Source organism: Stegostoma tigrinum, chromosome 2 (genome assembly GCF_030684315.1).
Source record: "Stegostoma tigrinum isolate sSteTig4 chromosome 2, sSteTig4.hap1, whole genome shotgun sequence".
NCBI classification, from domain to species: Eukaryota; Metazoa; Chordata; class Chondrichthyes; order Orectolobiformes; family Stegostomatidae; genus Stegostoma; species Stegostoma tigrinum.
In genome coordinates this window covers 103,244,533-103,268,925 of record NC_081355.1, presented here as the reverse complement: position 1 = coordinate 103,268,925, position 24,393 = coordinate 103,244,533, and the positions used below count along the sequence as shown (strand labels likewise).

The 24,393-nt window shown below is 41.0% G+C and overlaps 1 protein-coding gene across 5 annotated transcripts in view; it reads left to right on the top strand.

The window, feature by feature from the left end:
• The first annotated feature begins 1,142 nt into the window (after positions 1–1,142).
• Positions 1,143–24,393, top strand: part of LOC125465396 (raftlin-like) — a 119,657-nt gene continuing 96,406 nt past the window's right edge. Inside the window, exons 1-2 of one of the 5 annotated variants that reach the window (XM_048558863.2) lie at positions 1,143–1,482; positions 7,404–7,559. In XM_048558863.2, coding sequence (XP_048414820.1) covers positions 7,415–7,559 — 145 coding nt within the window. In that variant the 5' untranslated portion in view covers positions 1,143–1,482; positions 7,404–7,414. Of the gene's footprint in view, positions 1,736–6,734; positions 6,849–7,403; positions 7,560–24,393 lie in introns of those variants that run through there. The other 4 variants (XM_059641858.1, XM_048558854.2, XM_048558834.2 and 1 more) reach the window with 4 other exon arrangements.

Below are 24,393 nucleotides of genomic sequence, written 5' to 3'. Positions count from 1 at the left end.
TGCGTGGCAATGTTGCATGTTTGTGCTCATTCCAGGCTGGGTATGAGTCAGATGCCAGATTCATTATGCTGCTCTGTAGTCAGCTAGTGTGCCCATTGGGAGTAGAACAAAGTCCCATTGTGTAAAAGAGTGGAAGATGATTTGAGCCTCCGATACAATATGATTCCTAGCTGACTACAGTATGAATTATGCTTGTTATAGTCACTTTTTAGACAGCAAGACAATAAGTAATGAGCAGAATCAGGTCATTGGGCCCTTGCAGTCTGCTCTGCCATTCAATCATGGCTAGTATGTTTCACAACCCTATCCTCCTGCCTTTTCCTCCACCCGTAACCCTTGATCTCTTACCAATCAAGAATCTATCTATATTTGGCTTAAAGACAGACAAAGACTTGGTCTCTTTTCTCAGAGTGAATGTCCCAAGAAAGGACAGGCGGTGGCTGCTGCCAACACAGAAACATTTTTTGAGATGATCTGAATCTGGACGAATTGGGAATGGGAGTTGCGGTAAGAGATGGTGGGTAATGTGTAGTGCGAAGGCTCTACATTAAAATTAAAGCTGCAGCCAATTTCTATTAGTCCCTGCCATTGTTTTTCACCTTCAATTGGTCCAATTCTCTCCGTTACCTTCAGGAATAGTGCACCAGACTGCGGGGTGTCAATTATATCCTCAGAATGTCTGTGCTGTTTCGATGAGGCCAGCAACAGTTTTGAATAGAGCCCATCAGCATCAGTTTAGTGCAACCGCTCTTGGCCAGGAGGGGTTCAGGTACCTGATTTTAGGAGATCTCTGTTTACTGGGTTCTAACTCTTTAAAATAAAATTACCCTAAATATTTGGTTTCTGGCTCCTGTAATTACACGGCCAGTTTTCCAGGACTTGCTAATGGTCAAAATTCCTTGCTTTGACATCAATCAGATGATAAATCCCTGGTGGCTTGTCTTTTCAAAACAAACGCGTCTTCTTTTTGTTTTATTTAAGCGAAATTTCAATTAGTCACAGACCGTCTCAAGAGTAAATTGCCTCTTTAACAGTCTCCTCCAGAGATCCCAGTAATGGATTTCAGCCTCAGGGGGCTGGTCTGGGTCTTAAAATATGAATTTCATTGAAGAGTGAAGTCGGCATGCTGGCCAGCCCCCATCTGCTTACTGAACTGCTGCTTCAACACACGCAGCTCAGCTGGTATGGAGTGCGTGATGCATTTTTTGCTGGTATGCTGCTTTCGCCTCATACCTCGGTCACTTATTTCAGAGATCTTTGCAAGACTGTAGCTGGGTTTTTTTTAACGCGACATCTTCTAGCAGTTGTGATTTGACCAGTGAAGCAGGAGGAAAAAAAAACACTGAACTGTTACAGGATGTGGTTTTTTTAAAACTGAACACGCAGCAATGAAGATTAAGATTTTTGATGCATGACGTTTTGAACAGCAAAAGGAAGTCAACGGACAAATTTGGACCCCAAAATTTCAATCGTAAAATTTGTGTAAGAATCAGGCGAGTTTTGCGTATGGCTCAATTTTCCCGTGTACTTATTGGGGCAGTTTGATGTGCTTTGTTGCACTCGGCATTTTTGAGTTAGTTCTTGCTCGTAAAGCTTATCCAAGTTTCCTTCGGGGATCTGTAACTTCCTTCCCTGAGATGAGAGTATCTTTAATTGTGGTCGTATTTTGATTGCTTACAATTCTTGAAAGGGGGTTGCTGATTCCTTTGCAACAATTTTTGGCAGATTTTCTCAGGTAAGTTCATGAAGAAAAATTATTTCTGTTTGACGGTGTGTCTGTGTTATTGTTTAAAAGCAGCTGTGTTCTGTACGTTAGTGGTTCTTACATGAAAAGTGCGATAGTACAGCTGCAATGTAAACAGAATTTTGTCTGGACTTCAGAATATGATCCTCCTTTTTCATCCTTTGTTGCTTCCTTTGATTACATACCACAGGAAATGTGTTACACTGTAAGTGTGAAACTGCTAAAGTGCCCGCTGTTTTAACTGTTTGTGGACCAACAAAGTCCACAAATGTCTGAAAAAATAAACGTGGTCTGAAAAGCATTGTCTTCCGATATTACATTTTGTTACCCATGAACAACGAAGGAAGTGTGATCTCTTTATACACTTAGAACGTACAATTTAAATGATCAGGTTTTTAAACATGGAATGAAGGGAGTTTCAGTTTTGAAATAGTAAAAGATTCTGTATGGGTAGTTCTGCTTTCATAAGTAATTTTGTACAAGTTTAATGCATACGGAATTACTTTGATTCCTTTGACACCATAAGCAAACAATTGCTGTTTAAGTTAAACAAAAATCCAACTGAACTTAACTGTTCGAGTGCATTTAGTGGCTTGTCCCTAACCTCCTAAAGTAAATTCAGCAAGTACAGCATGGTTGTAATTTCTTAAAAGGGCTGCTGTTTTATTTGTTGTTAAAGACAGCACTATACTGAAGGCTAATCTCTTAGACTTCAACAGACTCTGACATAGAATGCTTTGATCATCATTAATAGAAAACTAAAAAACACCAACAATATAGCTAATGATGAAACATAGTTACAGCGAGCTCTGTGCATCTCACAGTGAGGATTCCACCCTTTAAAACGTTAAAAATACTTTTGATGCCTTTTATGTAAACTGCCATTTGGATATCTGATAAAAAAAAGTGCCCTCTCTTAAGTTAGAAAAACAAACACCAACACATTGAAAACTGACCTTATGTAAGTAAGCTGACTTCTGAGGGTGGTATGAATTCCTATTTACGTCTTGTAAACTGATAAATGTCAGCAAAAATTGACCAAAATGCCAATCTACTATGGGATTAGAGAACTGTGATCAGTCACTGAACATAATCATAACATTCTTTGCAAGTTAATCTTAAGGAAAAAATAAAGGATTCAAAAACAATTATTACAAGCTGCTGTTTATGAAAAACAATTGGACAATTTTCAGTGAAAATAACAGACTCAGTGCAGTCAACCACTGGATTGTTTTTATTATGTTCACCATAAATATTCAATAGCGAACCATTGAATCTATTATCAGGTTTCTATCACGACCTACCAGGCAACAAAATCACACAAAACACTAATGTGAAGGTAGATTTAACTTCATTCGCCTGCCAATTCCTCTTTAATTCTCCCAGGTTACTTGTCTGTGGAAAGACCTTGCAGATTCTGCTCCTCATTTCAAATGAGATATTGTGCCCCCCAAGGCTGTAAGGTTTGTACAAACTTACAAAGAAGGAGCTGAAGCAGCCTATTCAGCCCCTTGCATCTGCTCTGCCATTTAACAAGATATTGACTGATCTGATTGCAACCTCAAATTCACTTTCCCACCGGTTCCCGATAACATCTGATATTTTGCCTTAAAAATATTCAAGGACTCTGCTGCACAACCTTTTTAAGAAGAGCGTTCCAAAACCTCATGATCCTCTGAGAGAAAAAAATGCCAAATTTCTGTTCCAAATGGGCAAACAGATTTTTAAGCCATGATCTCTAGATCTAGACTCCCCACAGGAGGAAACATTTCATCACATCAAACCTGTTAAGACCCTCAGGATTTTATATTTCAATCAAGCCACTCCTTACTGTTCTAAATTGTAATGGATCAAGCCCAGCCTTTCACCATAAGATTACCCACTCGTCCCAGGTATTAGTATGGTAAACCTGCTTCAAACTGTTTCCAATTCATGGATATCCTTCCTTAAATAACGACATCAATACTACACACAGTTATAATCGTATTTATTGATCAGGGAATAAATACGTAATTAGAATGCAAACTTCAATTTAAATTTCTGTCTGAGGCAGGATACCTTCCCACTGCTAGAAAACCTGTGGGAAGAGGCTGGGTAACAGAAATCCCTTAGTGGGACCAGGTGGAACAGAAATGTGACATGTTCATTTTATTGTGGCTAAAATTACTGTGGTCATGTAGGGGCATGCAATTACAGTTCATACCCTTAGTGTCACTCACTCAAATTGTGCCAGAGTGCTTCAGCTTAGTTTTCCCTTTCTTTATTTCATAATAACTCTTGATGTTCTGACCTAAAAAGACTATCCATATGAAAACTACTCAGCTTTTTAGTGGAAAGAATTCCAGATTTCCTCTACCCTTTGTGTGCAAAATTACTGTCTGATTTTACTGCTGAGTGACTTAATCTTAACTTTAAGATCTGGTTCTAGCTTCTCCCCTCTGAGGAAGTAGTTCCCTCTTATCTATTATATCGAATGCTGTTTCCCTTTTCAGCAGCCTTCTTGAATCACCTTTCGACCTTACAGATATTTTTACACCACCTGTTGAGATATGATATAACACACCTCTGGAGCAGGTGGGATTTGAAAACTCCACCACGAGAGCCTATAAGTGGTGGATAGTCACTGTTGAGACTTGGATTCAAATTGTGGTTTCCATGGTGACAACATCAAATACCAACCACTGTAGGATCACAGCACCACTTGACATAAAGTTTTTTTTCAACCTTTTAGTTTTTTTTAATCAACTTGCTTAGAGATATTATGACACACCTCTGGAGCAGGCTGGGACTTGAACCTAGGCCTCCTGGCTCAGAGGTACAGACACTGCCACTCTTCCACAAGAACTCTCGCCTCAGTGTTTTATGCCTAAGGAAATCCAGGCCAATTTTATGCAACCTGTTTCAACAATGAAACTCTTCCCGGTGAAAGTTGCCACAGGGGGCTGGAAAATTAACCAACAGGCTGTAAAAATCCCACTTGCCTTCCTTTAGCCACTCAGAATACAGAAATAAATTTAAAAATATTTCTTCTTGTTTATTAGAGATACAACAAAACGTCATAAGATTGTTTCCTGTGATAAGTGACTTGTTCTATGAGGAGAGATTACATAGAATGGGCCTATAGCTTATGGAGTTTAGTAGAAAAAGAGGTGATCTGATTGAAACATGTCAGACTCAGATCTAGAAAGGCTACTTGCTGAGAGCTATTTCCCTTGTTAGAAGGTCTGGAGCAAAGGGATAAAGGCTGGATTTTATGGGCTGATAGTGGATGGGAAAGCAGACAAGTGGACCCATAAAATGGGGTGCTGTGCCATGGAGGATGTGCCCACCCCACCCAATATAACAAGGATTAGGATTGGCATCAGTTGCTTTTCCATAGTTTGGTTGAGACCCTTAAGTGGGCAATTAATGCCCTTAAATGGCTTATTGTGTCACTGCACAGATGGCCTGTGCCAATGTGCAGCCTGGCAGATTTGGCCTTGCAGGCCATTGGCCAATGAAGGGTGGGTCATTGCCTCTTTCCTGTGTCTGTGGTGTCAAATATGCACCTCCACCATCCCAACCCATTGTCACAGCTGTCCAAATCTGAAACAGGTTTCCAGTGCATTCCTGAATGCCTCCTCAATTTTTTATTAATTCATTTACAGGAGCCGCGTGTTGCTGGCTAGGCCAACACTTGTTGTCCTTACCAAATTGCCCAGAGGACAGTTAAGACTTAGTTACATTGCTATGTGGTTGGAGTCACATAAGAATGATGGTTTCCTTCCCTAAAAGACATTAGTGAACCTGATAAGTTTTCCCAACAATGGTTTCACAGTCAGTACTAGATTCATAATTCCCGAATTTTATTGAATTCAAATTCTGCCATCTGCTAGAGCAGGGCTTAAATCGGGTCTCTAGATCGTTACCTGGGTCTCTGGATTTATAGTCTAGTGATAATACCATGAGCTTAATACCTCCCCTGTCAGTGCAGTACCAGCAGTGTCCATTGCTCCTGGTGGCACTGCTGGTTCTAGAGAGCTGTGGATGCTGAAAGGCCTGGATTTCCACCTGGATGGGAGCAAATGTCCCACATCATAACAATTGAAGGATCATTGGCTAAAATATTGAAGGCAATAGGCCAGTCATGTAGAGGGAGGCTAATATTTGTGCTGGGATGCATGGAAGCCCACTTCCAATGTGTCATCAAGCCCATGATCTCAGGATAAGGAAACAATGATTTTGAACTGAATTTAGAGGAAAATCTTTTACTCAAATGGTTGTGAATCATTGGGATTCTCTGCCCCGAAGGTTGCAGGTGTTCAGTTCCTGACTATATTCTCAGGAGGTGCCGGTGTTGGACTGGGCTAGACTGGATCAGAAATCACACGTCACCAGGTTATATTCCAACAGGTTTATTTGAAAACACAAGCTCTAAGAGCCTCACCCCTTTGAAAGCTTGTGTTTTCAAATAACTCTATTGGACTATAACCTGGTGCCATGTGATTTCTGAGTATGTTCATGGCTGAGAGGATAGATTTTTGAATGTTAAGGAAATCAAGGGATGTGGGAATTGGGCAGGAACATGGAGTTGAGATTTGAGTGTCAGCCAGGATTTTAGCAAATAGCAGTGCAAGCTAGAGCATCCCAATGATCTACTCCTGCTCCTGTTTCTTATGTTCTTAGATATTTCAGGCAAAAAGACTCTTGAATTGTGTTGAGTTTTATCCTGGTTTGTGCCAACTGTTCAGAACTATCTCCTGCTTCTTGCCACCAGAGAAGTGAGTTTTCAAATTCTCTCATCATAATTTCCTTTAGAACTCTAAAGCAAAAATTGAGAAGAGTACAAAATTATAAAACTTTGTTTTCAGCACTTCATAGGTTAATCAGAGTCTCCACTGTCAATAATGTGACTCAGAAGGGCAGACTTGAGGAATTAAAACACAGACTGCGTGTTTGGTTTTCAGATGAGCATAAATTCATTCTTCCTGTTTCAGTTTTTTCACGACATAATTAGTATTCATTCCAACCACATATAATTTTACTAGCAGCCTTTTTGTAAGTAGGAATTGCCATTGGCAATGGAAACAGAAGATGTAAATGTCAGCATCTGTAAAGATCTTGGGTAAAAATCTCCAGTACATTCTAGTGTTTTTCTATATTCACACTAGCTATTAGAATTTTACAGACTAACAATGATATAAAATATACCGAGATAGAAGAAACAAATCACCCATCAAAAGATCAACCTTCAGTTTTACAAATGAAGAAGAATGTGCTAGATATAGAAATTCTATTTTAAAGCAATCAGATGGTAAATAGTTGTGTGCCAAGTAATGTGATCATTTATCAGAAACAGTATAGGAAATTGTAGCCATTGTAACCTTTAATTAGTGAAGTGCAATGAAACAGTATAGACAGTTAAAACAGAACACCCAATGTGAAAAACCTCTTGCATTGTTAATGTTGCTAAATATTTCTATGTCTGCATCTGTGTTGCTAAGGACAAAATCTACTGAACAGGCTGAATTTGACATCTTTGATGAATACGATTCATCCCTTTTGTGAACCATTTATTTGATTCTGATTTATTAAGTACCACGGAGGCATCTGAAGGTATCATTTAATACTGCTGTACTTTTGATCCTGACACTTTCTGCCATTCTCTGTTTTGAATTAGCATCTGCCAAAATGGGTTGTGGCCTACCAAAGCTGGAGAAGTCGAATGAAAACAGTCCAGGCAAAATCTATTCAACTCTTAAACGACCACAAGTGGAAACTAAAGTAGGAATAGCCTATCAGTATAAGGTCCTGGACTTCACCACAGCTGAGACAGGTAAGTTATGGTCACGCTTTCTAGTCATATTATTGGAATTTAAAACAATTGATTCTGATCATTTGTCCAATTACGTTAACGTCAAAGAAATATTCTAACAGTGACTGATACTCACCAAGTATTTTCACAACTGATATAACTGCCTGCCTAAGTAAAGGAGCAGTAGAACACTTGTTTCATACCATTGTCCTTCAAGCTGTTCGTGGTGGCTACACTATCCACTATCACATAGCCACACACTGGATGAATTTGAACACCGCAGTATCGGTGAGGGAGGACTGAAAGGGGTGGTTGCATATTCAAAAAATAAACTCAACACCAACCCACTTCCAATCTGCCTGCCTCTTGTTTCAACAGAGTGGATTGAGTCAGGCAACTAACTGGAAATGGGAACACCATTCAAATACTTTAATGAGCCAGCATGCCTCCACATTTAGATCTGTATTAAATATACTTGCTGCAGGTTATGCTCCTCAGGGTGAGATAAACCCAGCAGCTGAAGGAAGATGAGAACAGCCAGATGTAACAGTTTAGTGCCTGTCTGAGTCAGTTAGAACATAGAACGTAGAACAATACAGTGCAGAACAGGCCCTTCGGCCCTCGATGTTGCGCCGACCTGTGAACTAATCTAAGCCCCTCCCCCTACACTATCCCATCATTATCCATATGCTTATCCAATGACTATTTAAATGCTCCTAATGTGGCTGAGTTAACTACATTGGCAGGCAGGGCGTTCCACGCCCTTACTACTCTCTGAGTAAAGAACCTGCCTCTGACATCTGTCTTAAATCTATCACCCCTCAATTTGTAGCTATGCCCCCTTGTACAAGCTGAAGTCATCATCCTCGGAAAAAGACTCCCACTGTCCACCCTATCTAATCCTCTAACCATCTTGTAAGTCTCTATTAAATCCCCACTGAGCCTCCTTCTCTCCAATGAGAACAGACCCAAGCCCCTCAGCCTTTCTTCAATAAGGCCTTCGCTCCAGACCAGGCAGCATTCTGGTAAATCTTCTCTGCATCTTTTCCAATGCTTCCACATCCTTCCTGTAATGGGGTGACCAGAACTGCACGCAATATTCCAAGTGAGGCTGCACTAGCGTTTTGTACAGTTGCAGTATGACATCACGGCTCCGGAACTCAATCCCTCTACCAATAAAACCTAACACACCGTAAGCTATCTTGACAGCACTATCAACCTGGGTGGCAAAGTTTGTGGTGCTTTCCCCCAGCTCTCCACACCAAACAAACTACAGCCCACAATTTGAAACCCTCAGTCAGGTTCCCCAACTTTCTAGCCCCTCTTGGCTCCACCACATACTGTATCTCTCCATTTACTGTCCCCAGGTCTATCCATGATGACGGACCCTCCCACCATCTCCTGCTGTCCCTCTCCTTTCAGTCTATTCATTGTTCCCAACAGGCCCCTGAAGGTCTATTGACAGACCACTTCCTTCTTGCAGCTTGTCTGGACCATTGATAAACCCCCTATGACTTATCCACAATACTGTCACCCAATAAGGGGATCTGAATAACACCCTATATTGATGTTGTTAACCAAATCTAATCTATCCAGTTCCCACCCAATCTCACCGTCCCTCACACAATCTGATCATTTGTTCCCCACTATTCCACATCTGTGGCCATCCCTTAAGCTAATAGTATTTCTCTTATCTCACAATCTGTTAACACACTCCTGCCTACAATCTATCCAGTAATACCATAGCCATACATAGATCAGTTAGCTGGACAGCTGGTTTATGATCCTGAATGATGCCAACAGCATGGGTTCAATTCCTACGCCAGCTGAAGTTACCATGAAAGACTTAACTTCATCCTGTGCCTGAGGTGTGGTTGGCCCTCAGGTTAAACCACCATGAGTGCTGTCTCCCTGTAATAAGATTGAGGGACAATGGTGAGTTTACCTTTTATTCTCCACCCTGATCTGTTTATCCACCTCCCAATCTATCCACAATCCTGTCCAAAAGTCATTCCCATGATGACCCTCACCATATCCCCTCCTTCCCCACTGTTCTCTGTCTGCGGCCTAATGCGCATGTCTTCCTACCAGCAACAGTCTGGCTTCTACTATGTCTTTATCAAACTGGTTGCAAGGTGCCTGCAGCAAATGCTTCATGCTCAAAGCCACATGAGTACAGCAAGCCAGGTGCGCCTTAGTACAATATTGCATTTCTATCTCAAAAACCACCTGATTACCAACCAAACTCTCAATCAATGGAATCAAAAGATTAAAATAAAAACCTGTCACTTTTTTTTCTGACCAATTTCTGTGGGAAACCTATACTTCTAGGTTTTACAGCTGTTACAATTTCAGTACCCACCATTGACTCCCTGCCTCCTCATAAATGCAAGAGCGATTGAGGGGGAGACAGCATCCAGGAAACATGGAGATGGGAACAAATATTCATTTCACACCATTTAGAAAAGAATGTGATGTCTTTGTGATTCATTCTTATTATGAAAACTCTCAATGTCCCAGTTGATTGAACAACAAGCCAAGCCAACCAAATTAAATCTAAGAGACATCTAAGTCATTTGGATGGAGAGCAATCACATTTGGAGAACAAAAGTCCTAATGTACTATTTCAATTTCCAAGTCAGTGAACAGAATTCCTCTCCTGTGGTAATATTGTTACCAATCACTATCTGTAATGAAGCAGACTATCCCTCATATTATCACAAGATAAAGACTTGAACAAAATGTAATATTTAGCAAATCAGGTCTATTCCTATTAATAAATAGAGCCTGTTTCTTCCATCTTAAACTCCATTCGATTGCTTTAATTTCATCCCAAAAAAACCATGTGGCAGATCTTGAATTAGAAAAAAGTCTCTGCTTATTCTTTTGCCAACCTGCTAGATAATAAATCAAAACTCTCGGCAATTGATGCAATATTGGAACCAAAGTACGTCAGTGCCGACAGCTGGATTCTGCAAATGACGTTTTCTGAATCTCTCGAGCACACAACACAACATGTTTCATATAGTAAAAGCAGAGCACTGTGGATGCTGGAAAGCTAAAACAAGCACAGAGAATGCTAAAGAAACTCAGCAGGTCTGGCAACATCTGTGAGGAGAGACATGGAGTTAACATTTCAAGTCCAGTCTGATCAGAATTCTGAAGAAAAGTCAGACTGGACTCGAAACCTTAACCTGTTTCTCTCTCTACAGATGCTGCCAGACACGTTGAGTCTCTCCAGCAGTTTCTGTTTTTATGTCACAGATAATATTTGGTCATGTATTATCATGTTTTAGCATCTAAGCTTGAAATCCATTCTTACATAACTATATTATATGGATACCAGTCTTCAGCCAATTCGATTCACTCCACACGATGTCAAGAAATGGTTAGGTGTATTGGATACCACAGAGGCTACAGGCCCTGGCAACATTCCAGTTATAGTACTGAAGACTTGTGCTTCATAACTTGCCATACCCCTAGCTAAGCTGTTCCAAATCAGTTACAACACTGGCACCAATGTACAAAACAGCGCAGGTATGCCCTGGAAAGCAAACAGGGAACCATGCAGTAGATTGGCTAGGGATCAGGGACCCCACAGGTCTATGTTCTGTACAGTTCATTGGCCTGTGTGTAAAGTTCTTTCACTTTGAAGGGCCTTACATCAGAGGGTCTTGCAGACACCCCACCTTCACCACTCTGACTTCCATGTCGAGAATTCTGGACATATAGTTTGTGCAACATATTTCATAAGCTAGAATGCCACATGTTGCTGTGACAAAGTGTATCATTAACGAGGCATTTAACATGCAATAACTCTCCCTGATTGGCAACTTGCTGTTGCTGAGCAATAATTTGCCATGCCATTCAGCAAAAACACAAAAGTTAACCCTGACATTGAGATAAGTCTCACTGCACCTCACACACAATCCTAACATAATTGTGTTAATTATACAATGCAGTTCTATCAAAAAACATATACAGGGAAGATTCTAAGTGTATCCCAGAATTCCACAAAATATTGCGAGTCAAAATAACCCGAAATATTTTTGGTTAGATTCTGCTCTGCACATTATTTGTTTTGTGGGTCAAAAATCCCTTCTGACCTCATGTAGAGCCAGTTACTTTTAGATTCAGATTTTTGCTTTCCTGCTCAGTTTGAGCATTTCATTTTGACATCAGTTTGTCACTTAAAAGGTGACAAAAAGGAGCAAGATTAAATGATATGGCCTTTCAAAAATGCTTGCCCGTTGAGTAAGGTCGTGGCTGAAAATGTTTCAATTCCACTTCCGTGTCCTAAATTCATATCCTTCAATTTTCTTCAGTTGTCAAATGTCAGTCGATCCTCATTTTAAATAAACACTGACTAAGCATCGGCAGCCCCCTGGCCAGGAGATTTTCAATGATTCATAACTCAAGAAATTTCTGTCAGCTCAGTCCGAAATAGATGACCCGTTATCCTCAGATTATGAGTGCTGTTCTAGACTCTCCTGCTGGGAAAACAGTGAGCAGGAATTTTCCTGCAGGCTTCTGCTCCCTCTCCCTTCCCCATCCACTCCCCCCAGTCAGACTCTGAGTCAGGAGCCCATACTGTGTAAGAAACAATTACTTTTTATGATTGGCCTTGGGTCACCAATTAATAGGGGAGGTCATGCGCACTCTATACATATGGCTGGCAGGAGAACTCTCGAAGCTGCAGGGCCACTCACAAGCTTACCAGCTCAAAAGGAACTGGAAGCAGTGATGGAGAGTAAGCAGGAGAGTGGTGGCGGGGTCGGGAAGTTGGGGTGTGGGAGTTCTTCGAAATAGAGGCATCCTCTCTCCAGCACTTTTTAAACTTTAAACTGAAGAAAGCAACTTTTGCAGTGAGGCAAAGCCTGTGTAGGGACTGCGGGAAGTGGCGGCGGATTGAGCCAGGGATTGCTGTGCTGAGGCAAGGAGGGAGGGCCTTGGGGACCTGCCTGGCTCCTATACCCTACAGCCCCCACCCCTGTGCTGCCATAAGAGAACAGTTAAAATGGTGCCTGCCACACATGGAGACCGGCACGCTAATTGGAAAATTCCTGCATTGCTAATAACATACCCATCAAGGTATGTGTGCGCAAGCCATTGAAGGTGGCAGGGCAGTTGGTGAAATTGCTCATAGTAACATTTGAGATCCTGGGATTTATAAATAGAGAGTACAAAAGCACAGAAGTTATGATAAAATTTGGTTCAACCCAAACTAGGGAATTGTGTCAATATTAGTCACTGCATTTTAGGAAGGATGTGAATGTTTTAGAAAAGAGAATAGCTCCAGGAGCCTTCGGTTGAGGGGATAGACCAGAGAAGATGGGGTGGTTCTCCTCAGAGAAGAGAAACTCAAGGAGAGATTCTAATCAGCGATAGTAGGAACTGCAGATGCTGGAGAACCTGAGGTAACAGAGTGTAGAGCTGGATGAACACAGCAGGCCAAGCAGATCAGAGGAGCAAGAAAGCTGACATTTCCAGCCTATACCCTTCTTCTGAAGAAGGGTCTAGGCCCAAACCTTTAGCTTTCCTGCTCCTATGATGCTTCTTGGCCTGCTGTGTTCATCCAGCCCTACACATTGTTATAAGGGATTCTGATACAAGTTTGAGGGGCAGATGGAGACAGCTTGGAACTAGAGGAAGCAAATTAATGATCCACCCCAAAGGTGACATGAGGGGAAATATTTTCAGGCTATGAGTGGTTTAAGATCTGGATTGCACTGTCTGAGAGGGTGGGAGAGGAAGATACCATTGTTATTTTCAAAATGGAACTCAATAGGCAGTAAATGATTTGCAAGGTTCTAGTGATGGGCCACAGAACTGGGACTTGGTGAGCTGCTCTTGCAGAGAGATGGTAATGGAGTCAACAGGCAGAATACGCTCCTTCTGTGCTGTAACTGTTCTGAAATGTACACCCAACAGTGTCACTTTGCTTGGAAATTTTCTCTTTTCATGCAGAAATCAGAGTGCCTGAGGTATGTAACTCCAAACTTCATTTAAAATCTCTTAAAGCACTCCCTCACCCACTTCCACATGACTCCATGGCCCCTCAATTGTCTACGTCACCACATATGACCCCACCCCTTCAACTCCCAAATTAACCCCCTAGCTAACCCAGCCCTATCTCCAAGCACAATCCATCCCCATGAACCCTCACACTTTATTCATATGAATACCACACAATGCCCCCTCAGATTTACCGTTCCAAATTCCAGCCATCCATGTAGCCACCATTGCCACTTACCCAGTATCCACTATACACAGACTTCATGAGTCATGCAATTATAGAATCATAGGATCATAGCATCCGTACAATGTGGAAACAGGCCAGATGGTGCAACAAGTCCACACTGCCCCTCCTAGGGGAAAAAAAACTTAGAACACAGAACATAGAACAATACATCGCAGAACAGGCCCTTCGGCCTTCGATGTTGCACCAACCTGTGAACTAATCTAAGCCCCTCCCCCTACACTATCCCATCATTATCCATATGCTTATCCAAGGACTGTTTAAATGCCCCTAATGTGGCTGAGTTAACTACATTGGTAGGCAGGGCGTTCCACGCCCTTACCACTCTCTGAGTAAAGAACCTGCCTCTGACATCTGTCTTAAATCTATCACCCCTCAATTTGTAGCTATGCCCCCTCGTGCAAGCTGACATCATCACCCTCGGAAAAAGACTGGCACTGTCCACCCTATCTAATCCTCTGATCATCTTGTATGTCTCTATTAAATCCCCTCTGAGCCTCCTTCTCTCCAATGAGAACAGACCCAAGTCCCTCAGCCTTTCTTCATAGGGCCTGCGCTCTAGACCAGGCAACATCCTGGTAAATCTCTTCTGCACCTTTTCCAATGCTTCCACATCCTTCCTGTAATGGGGCGACCAGAACTGCACGCAATATTCCAAGTGAGGCTGCACTAGCGTTTTGTACAGTTGCAGCATGACATCACAGCTCCGGAACTCAACCCCTCTACCAATAAAACCTAACACACCGTAAGCCTTCTTAACAGCACTATCAACCTGAGTGGCAACTTTCAGGGATCTATGTACATGGACACCAAGATCCCTCTGCACAACCTCACTACCAAGAATCTTTCCATTGACCCAGTATTCTGCCTTCCTATTATTCTTCCCAAAGTGAATCACCTCACATTTATCTGCATTAAACTCCATTCTAGCTTTAATCTTTTCAAAATGTATTTGTTTGATGCTGACTTCATTGGCTAGGCCAACGTTTATTACCTATCATTTCTTGAACCATTGTAGGATGTGGATATCTCCAGCTAAGCAGCATTTATTGCCCATCCCTAATTGGCCTAAAAAATTGCCCAGAGGGCAGTTAAGAGTCAACCATATTGCTATGGGCCAGGAATCACATATAGGCCAGACCAGGTTAAGGATGGCAGTGTCATTCCCTAAAGGACATGAGTGAACCAGATAGGTTTATCCCCAACGATAGATTCATGTTTTTTGTTAGACCCTTAATTCCAGATGAGTATTGAATTCAAATGCCACCACCTACTGTGGGGGGATTCAAACCCAGATTCTCAGAACATTATCTGGATCTCTGGACTAACAATCCAGTGATAATGCTACTAGGCCATCACCTCATCCTTGCATATGGCGTTTTTTCCGTGCATTCTCTGCCTTCATTGTTCTATGTGGTAGAGATCACAGGTTTGTAAATTGCTGGTGAAGGAGTCATGTAGCTTGCTGTTGTCATTTTGTGGTTGATGTGCTTGTTGTGAAAATGGGTCGTTGATGGAGAGACTGAATGTCTAAGGAAATGGCTGAAATGCTGATCTGGAGCAATTCAAATACATTGTCATTAATACAGAGGTAAAAACAATATCTTATTGAATATCAAAATGTTGTGGTCCTTTTCAGTGCCGTTTAGGTTTGTAAATAAACTAGAAACTACAGTATAGGCATATTCTGTTATTCGCCTTTTAGAAGCATCTTGGATTAGTAGACCACCTGCTAAAGCTAAGAATTCATAATGAACACAGCTGTCATTACAAAAGCTTCCAATTACATTGCATGACGCTGACAAAACAGCGTCATGCTCCGTATCAGATTATTATCTAAAATGGAAGAATGTGCAGGCCTATGAGGAGAAGATGTAGGAGTGACACTTTGAGAATTGCTCCTTCAGCGAGCCAACACAGACCTGATGGGTGACAGGCCTCCTCTGCTATGACTATTCTGTGATTTTAAAATGTTGACAATTATAAAAAAAATTGGAAACATACTGTACTGCATGCCAACAGTTGACTCCTAACGGGATTTAGAGGCCACTTACCCTTATTCCTCATCTTCCTCATCTACCATCCAAATGCTGTGCTATTTGGATAGGACAGATTCCCCTGCTACCATATGCAATCATTGTATCTCTACGTATCCTCCATGTCCCCTCCAATACTCCCATGCAACTTTACGCCACCTCTCTGCCCATCATGTTTCTTACATAACCACTCACTGTTCTTAGGTTCTTTAGTATCAATGGAAACAAACCATTTATCAGAAGAAAAGTAAATCTCCACCATCTAATAAAAATTTCCTTCACTCTTTGCGAGTCAAAAAAGAACTTTCAATACTTGTACTATTAGCTTATGTCAACAAACCAGAGATTACATCGAAGACGCATTCTGTTATTACAGTCTCTTGAAATTGTAATTCATTCTCAGCTGAATGGAACACCTCCTGTGCTGAAATGCAGTAACACTTGAAACTCACCAAAGCATCAGTAATTATCGACGACAACCAACATGAAACTATTTATTGGAGAGAAAACACATCAGGTACTTAATTACAAAGCTGAGTGTCTGTTGATCAGAGGATAGGAAAAAGGGTTACATATTTACAAGTGTCAAAATTAGGATATTTTAAAATCTTTTAAATTTTAAGTACGAGCCATACAAATGCAGCAGAAAAGATGACATTAGCTTACAGAACATTTAGGAACACTTTTCGCTGCATTATAGTGCTTCCTGCATTGAAAAAATAATGTCATGCATAAGAACAATTACAGCATACTAGTCAATTTAAGTGTTTTTGTGGATGTTTGAAGGATTGTGCATTCCTAGATTATACTGTTTACGAGAGCAGTGAAAGGATAAGTCAGTTCTTGGGTGGTCACCTGACTTGTGATAATTCCTCATTTGTTGAAGACTCCCTACCTGGGTTTATGGTTGTCAGTATCTGTTTGGATATTACTTGAAGCAGTTGGTGACCAGTCTGCTAGAGTAGCTTCTGAGTTTAACTGTCCTATTTTTGAAAAAAAATCCTTGTTCTATCTCCAATATGCCACCTGGAACCCTGGTTGAGTTTTAAAAGCCTCTAAAACAAAAATTGTCAATTTGATTTGATCAACCGCATTTGCAAATGTCCCCAGTGACATCTATCTGCACTCAGGAACATCCGCACTCACTCAGTAACATCCTCCATTGTGCATTACAGAACAGCCATTTGAATGTCTAAAATTTTCTCCTTTGTTTCTTCAAGAGTTATGAATGATTGGCCAAAAGTGTTTTTGAAGTGAATTGCTCCTGTGAGAAATCCATTTGTTTGTTTTCCTTTCCATCTATTTGTTTATGTGTGTTTTGCATTGTTTAGATGGGTAAACATTTATATTTTCATATTACAAGCTGTGCGTACTGACAGTTTTTGCATCTTCATTGGATCAGTTTTGTTTTATCAATAATCAATAATTTTGTATGTATTCAAACAATATGGTTGATGACATTTTTTAAAACCATCAAAGTCTAATGTGATTGTACGTATTGAGAACTAGCTAAAACAACTCCGCTTCTGTTATGACTCATGGAGTGTTGAGACCAAAAAATAGACAGTTTACTCCTTCCATCTCAGTAAGGGCCAATTTATTCTACGGTACCACATTAAAATACAGCATCTAATATCGACTTTCAGAGGTCATCATTTTGATTATAAAGTCTTTTGAAATTGAGGGACAGAATTTTACAGATGGGAGGATTTCCTGCCCTGGGAGCTGAAGAGCCTGCAGGAACATGTCCTCACTGATGTGTGTGCAGCCAGTTAATGTTCTGAGGAGTATTCATTCAGCAGAGGTGAGATTTCCAAACCCAATTCAGGTGGAAGTCCCCGCTCTGTCAGAGAGGTCAGCAGCAGCAGCACCACCTGAAGAGATGGGAGCCCAAGTGCCAGAGCTCCCTTGGCCAGGGAAGTGCAAGGTCTTGTGGTTGGGTCAGGAATAAACGTTTATGAAAGAAACCGGGGGAGGAATGAACACCCAGGCTGGGACAGCCCTAGTCTGAAAAGGCAGCTGCATTGGAGGTGCCTCTGCATTTTGAATAATTGTGTTGAGAGGGAAGTCACTCTATTGGGCACAATCAGACAGACTGCCCAGTGCCTTGCCAGGGTCCATACCATTGTGGGCAGGTCAAGGTGAATAGGAAAGAGATGGGAAGGCCACATGTAGGGCAGAATGGGGTTTTCCTGACACCTGCTTGCCCAACCCAACCACTTGCCAATCAATCAGCCCTCTCCTCTTAGACAGTATCAATGTTGTTTTCCCTGTTCTTTGGTATTTCTTGCAAATTGTCCTGATGAGTTTTGCTCATTTCAACAAACAAAATATGTAATTTTTTTTGAGCAATAATCTTTCTAAAGTTAAAATTTCAAATAAAGAGAACTTGCATTTGCAGATTGTTTTTAATGGCGATTATTGAGACATGAATAAAATCAGGGGAACTCCAAATACTGAGAGAGAGCGATAGAGGAAAGAAACTGCAGTGGAATGACAGATATGCAAGAACATTGGCTTAATGATAGGAGACCGAGAGTGATGGTGGAGTGTTGTTTTACGGACTGGAGACTTGTGACCAGTGGTGTTCCACAGGGTTCAGTGCTGGGTCCACTTTTGTTTGTCATTTATGTGAATAATTTAGATGAGATTGTAGAAAAAATGGTTACTATTTTGTGGATAACACCAACATTGGTAGTGTAGTGATGGTGTGGAGGTGCCAGTGTTGGACTGGGGTGGTCAAAGTCAGAAATCACTCGATACCAGGTTACAGCCCCAACAGGTTTATTTGAAAACACAACCTCACTGCTTCTTCAGGTATTAATGAAACAGGTAGCATCAGATACAGAACTTATATGTAGAAGATCAAAGGGTGACACCACTGATGAGGATGTATTAAACAAACCTAAGATGCCGTTAAATCTTTAATCGGTTAAAAGGTTTTAATTGATTAGTATGAAAATGTAAATCCCAGAATTCTTTTCAAATCCTTGCCCTGAGAGAACTAAAGGTTTTAACAGCGTAAAGAAGAGGTTACACTTTAGATCAGACAAAGCATGTTAGGTGTGAGGCCTTGGTTAGAATCTGTTTGTGTTTTGGTTTGGAGTCAGACTGGTTTTATTTCTAAAGTAGGAATTAACAAAATGCCACATTGACTGACAGTCTATAAAATGTATGTGCTTTTTGAGCAAAATAGAATATAGCTGCAAATACAAATTCACCGTGTGTGTGTGTGTGTGTGTGTGTGTGTGTGTGTGTGTGTGTGTGTGTGTGTGTGTTGTGTGTGTGTGTGAGAGAGAGAGAGAGAGAGAGAGTATTATCTAAGGTTGCAAAAAGATCTTGATCAATTTGGGTCAATATGCTAAACAGTGGCAAATGGAGTTCGATTTAGAATATTGCAAGTTATTACAATTTGGTTAAACAAACAAAGACAAGACTTATACAATTAAACGTAGGGCCTTGGGCAGTGATGTACAATCGAGAGACCTAGGTGTTCTGTCACATAATTCTTTGAAGTTTGCGTCACACATAGATAAGGTGGTTAAGAAGGCACTAAGCATGCTTGCCTTCATTGCTCATTACTTTGAGTACAGGAGTTAGGACATTATGTTGAGGTTGTTCAGGACGTTAATGAGGTCTCTTCTGGGGTATTGTGTCTAGTTCCAGTCACCTTGTTATAGGAAGGATATTATTAAGCTAGAGAGGGTTCAGAAGAAATTTACCAGGATGTTGCCAGGAATTAAGGGTTTGAGTAAGAAGGAGAGTCTAGATAGGCTGGACTTTTTTCACTGGTAGGTCGGAGGTTGAAGGGTGACCTTATAGAGGTTTATAAAATAATGAGGGGTATAGATAAGGTGAATAGCAGGCGTCTTTTTCGTAGATTGAGGGATTTCAAGATTGGGGGAATATTTTTAAAGTGAGAGGAGAAAGATTTAAGAAAAAGACATGTGAGGCAACTTTTTTACACAGAGAATAATTTGCGTTTGGAATGAACTTCCAGAAGTTACAGTGTTTTAAAGATGTTTTGATAAGTTTGGATGGTATGGGCTAAGTGCAGGCAGGTGGCATTAGTTTAGTGTGGGATTATAGTCAGCATGGTCTAGTTGGCCCAAAACGTCTGTGTTCATACTGTATGACTCTATGTCTCTGTAACTAAGAAGCAGTGGTGTTGGGCGATGTTGATTTGGGATAATATTACTCAGTATTCTCAGCCCCTTACTACACTCCCTATATAATCATGACTGTGTTTGTCAAATTTTGCCCCAACTCCATTTACAAGTTTGCTGATTACACTGTTGTAGTTCAGATCTCAAACAACGAAGAGACAGATTATAGGAAAGAGATTGAGTGTTTAGTAGCATGGTGTAAAGACAACAACCTCTCCATCACTGTCAGCAAAATGAAGGAGCTGGTCATTGATTTCAGGAAGTAGAATGGAGAGCATGCTCTTGTCTGCATTGAAGCAGGTAAGGTGGAGATGGTTAGGGCTGTCAAGTTCCTGGGAGTGACAATCACCGACAATCTGTACTGGTCCACGCACATTGATGTGACATTGTCAGAAAAGCACAACAACTCCTCTACTTCCTCAGAAGGTTAAGGAAATTTGGCATGTCCATAAGGCCTCTTACCAAATGTTATAGATACACCGTAGAAAGCATTCTATCTGGGTACATTACAGCATGGCATGGGAATGGCTGTTCCCAAGACTGCAAGAAACTACAGAGAGTCGTGAACACAGCCCAGTCTATCATGCAAACCAATTCCTCCTGCTTCAGGAAAGCAACCAACATAATCAAAGGCTCTTCCTACCCCAGTTAAGCTCTCTTCTGTCAGGCAGAAGATATAAAATTTTGAACACACTAAGAACAGATTCAAGAACACATTCTTCCCCACTGTCATCAGACTTTTGAATGGACCTGTCAGATGTTAATTCTTATCACTCTCTCTCTGCAACTTCTCTGTAGCTGTAACACTGTATTCTGCACTCTGTTCTGCTCCACTTTGTATGGTTCAATCTGCCTGTATAGCACATAAAACAAAACTTTTCATAGTATCTCAGCACATTTGACAACAATAAACCAAACTCAAGCTCAGAATAAAGGGAAGGGTAGGGCTGTATTTCTGATTTATGTTCAGAAGAGTGTATGACAGAGAGCATTTGGGCAGCAGTGATTATTACATCATTAAGTTTAAACTGGCAATGGAGAGGTACAGAAAGCAATTAAATATAGAATTTCTGTTTGAAGGAAGGCCAAACTTGGTGTGATGAGAAGGGATTTAGTCAGGATAAAATGGAATAGGACAGACAGGAAAAACTGTAACAGAATAATGCCTTTCAATAAGGGCAAAAGGTAAGGGAGACAAAGACAGGGCTTCTTGGATGACTAGGGCTGTAGAGTTTATGGTAAAATTTAAAAGCAAGGCATATGATTCATGTCAGTTTCAAGTTAACAAAATTATGGCTCATGGTCTTGGAAATTCAATATTCAATCAGATATAAAGGACAAAAATATAGCAAGTTATGGTTGATGTTTTTTTTGGAGGGTGTTGGACATGGGTCAACTATAGCATGTTGGGAAGCTGATGTCTGATAAAGTATGAGAGTAGAATGATTGTCATAAAAAGGAATCTAAAATCTTCTACCAACATGTAAACAGTAAGCAGGAAGCAGTTAGTAAGAGACACAGTGGATTCTATTCAGTGCAAAAGAGTGATATAATTTTTGAGCTGCAGGGCAAGGCTGCAACAAATAATAATGAGTTTTTTTGTATCAGGATTTACTGCGTATTTTTACTAAATATTGGTAGAAGTTGAGATAATGGAGGCAATGAATAGTGTGAAAATTAAAAGGGATGAGGCAGTGGGAAGTCTGGCTATAACTAAGCAAGAGGTTCCTTGGGTCCAATGACCTTTATGCCAGTTTGCTAAAGGGAGTGGAGTAGAGATAATGGGAGAATTTACTTTAATTTTTAAATCTACCCTCAAAATGGGGCAGCAGCCAGAGTGTTGGGAAATGGCAGAAAGAGTATAATTGCAGGTCAGTTAGTTTAATATTAGTGGTGGATAATGTTTTGATATCTTTAACTGTGGAGAAAATTCAACAGACACTTGGAGAAGTTTAGGTTAATTAGGATGGCCAACATGGATTTGTCAAACGCAGATTGTGCTGGATAATTTAACCTTTTTTTGAAATGAAGTAACAGAAAGGGTTGATGAAGAGAATGCTTTGGATGTTGTTGAGATGGATGTTAAGAAAGCGTTTGACACCGTGTCACATAAAAGATCTGGTTAACAAAATTGTGACTCATGAATAGTCACTATCCAATTAGAGAATAGATTGGCTTAAAAGCATAAAAGAGTGAGTTATGTCAGACGTGGTCTTTTGGACAGGTGAGTAATCAATGTTGATATACTCAAAGGTTCAGTGCCAGGGTACTGACTTTTGGGTTATACACAAATGACCTGGGACTTGGAATATTCCAAGAACTGCCTTGGAGTGGCAGACAACGAGGGTTGTCTGAAACAGGATTTAAGTAGGTTAGCAATATGCTGCCTGTGGCAGATAGAAATTCATACAGGGAAGGGCATGGTCAAACATTTAGGCATAAGTAACAGGGAGAGAAGCAGAGGGGTGATGTCAGAAAGAATTATTTTCCCATTGCGAGTGTTCTTGACCTGGAGCTCAAATCTGCCTAGTGGAAGTGGAAAAAAATCAATAATTTCAAAAGAATATTTGATGGGCACTTGAGGAAAATAGACTTGCTGGGCTATAGGGATAAGTGAGGGACTGGAACTGACTGGATTGTCCCAAAAGGTGTTGGTAAGGATTTGATGGGCCAATCTCATGCCATAAATGACTCTACTGTTTGATAGTGCTATGAAATCTTTTATGGTCACCTGAGAGGGCAGGTGGGATCACTTTACACCTTACCTGAAAGACACTTTAATGATGTATTTATATAAAATTATATGTTGAAATTCAGTTTAATTCCATATAAACATAGCTAGCACAGAAAAACAGCTGGGAGAGGCCACAAACTGCACTAGGCAGTCGCCATGGGGACAGAGACAGGCTATGATTGGTAGACAGAATGCATTTGGGGCAGAACATTGTGAGGCTGGATGAACACAGCAGGCCAAGCAGCATCTCAGCAGCGTAAAAGCTGACGTTTCGGGCCTGGTCTAGGCCCGAAACGTCAGCTTTTGTGCTCCTGAGATGCTGCTTAGCCTGCTGTGTTCATCCAGCCTCACATTTTATTATCTCGGATTCTCCAGCATCTGCAGTTCCCATTATCAGTGGGGCAGAACATTTCTGCTTTTCCTATCCAGAAAGACTTCTATAAAAGGCAGATTACCCTCTGCACCTACCAATCCCATCTCTCTTTTATTATTGGATTTCCTAACCCCTGTGAAGTCTGTGTTCCACTCTGGAAGTGTGATCTAATTCCATTAATGAAGCATGTGCCTCAATATGGTGAGAGATATGTTCACCACAAAATAGAACAGCATTCAAGTAGTGACAGGAATGCTTACAGAAAATTGGGATCACGATCCCATTTTTACATATTCACCCTCCTCCAACTCTTTTGTTTCAGGCTGCGATCTTCCATCAGAGCTTCTCCCTTTGTTGTGACCATCTGTGAGGGTCCTGTCTGTGGCCTCCTGCTGCTGGCTTTCTGAGACATGACCTGAAGTATTAACTGTGTTTCGCTTCCTACAGATGATACCTAATTCATTGGGTAATTCCAGGATTTTCTGAGAGATAGCAAGAACTGCAGATGCTGGAGCCAGAGTCAACACAGTGTGGAGCTGGAGGAACATAGCAGGCCCGGCAGCATCAGAGGAGCAGGAAAGTTGATGCTTCGGGTCAACTTTAATGCTTCTCTGATATTGCCTGGTCTGCTGTGATCCTCCAGCTCCACACTGTGTTGTCAGCAGCATTTTCTGTCCTTATTTCAGATTCTCAGCTATTTGGTTTCAGATTAAAATCCAGGCCATTGTGCACAACTTATTTATTGACAGGTATAATGCTTGTCATTTCAGTGACACAAAAAAGATCATTAATTTGTGCTTTTTGAAAGCACCATGCAAATCTGTTCCTTGTTTGTGAATCAGTTTCCTGTGGCTATTTACTCTCTATGGCTGGATTAGAGAAAACAGGGGTTAAAATCACCTTTGCAGGAATGCAACAAGGTTGGTAGTGAGTTGACCATTATTACTCACTCTATCCAATTTAAACTTCCCACTCGGTTTAGAAACATAGGAATGTAGGAACAGGAGTAGTAGGCCATTCAGCCCCTTGAGCCTACTCCGCCATTCAGTAAGATCATGGCTGATCTGTGGCCTAACTCCAGATGCCTGCCATGAGTCCATAATCCCTTAATACCCTTGCTTAATAAGGAATTGTTTGTCTCACATTTCATTATATAATTGAATTAGCATTGACCACCGTTTGAGGAAGAGAGTTCCAAACCTCCACTAGTCGTTGCATGTAGAAGTTGCTTTCTAAAAGCTCTCCTGAATGGCCTGGCTTGAATTCTTACTCTGTGCCCCATGGTTC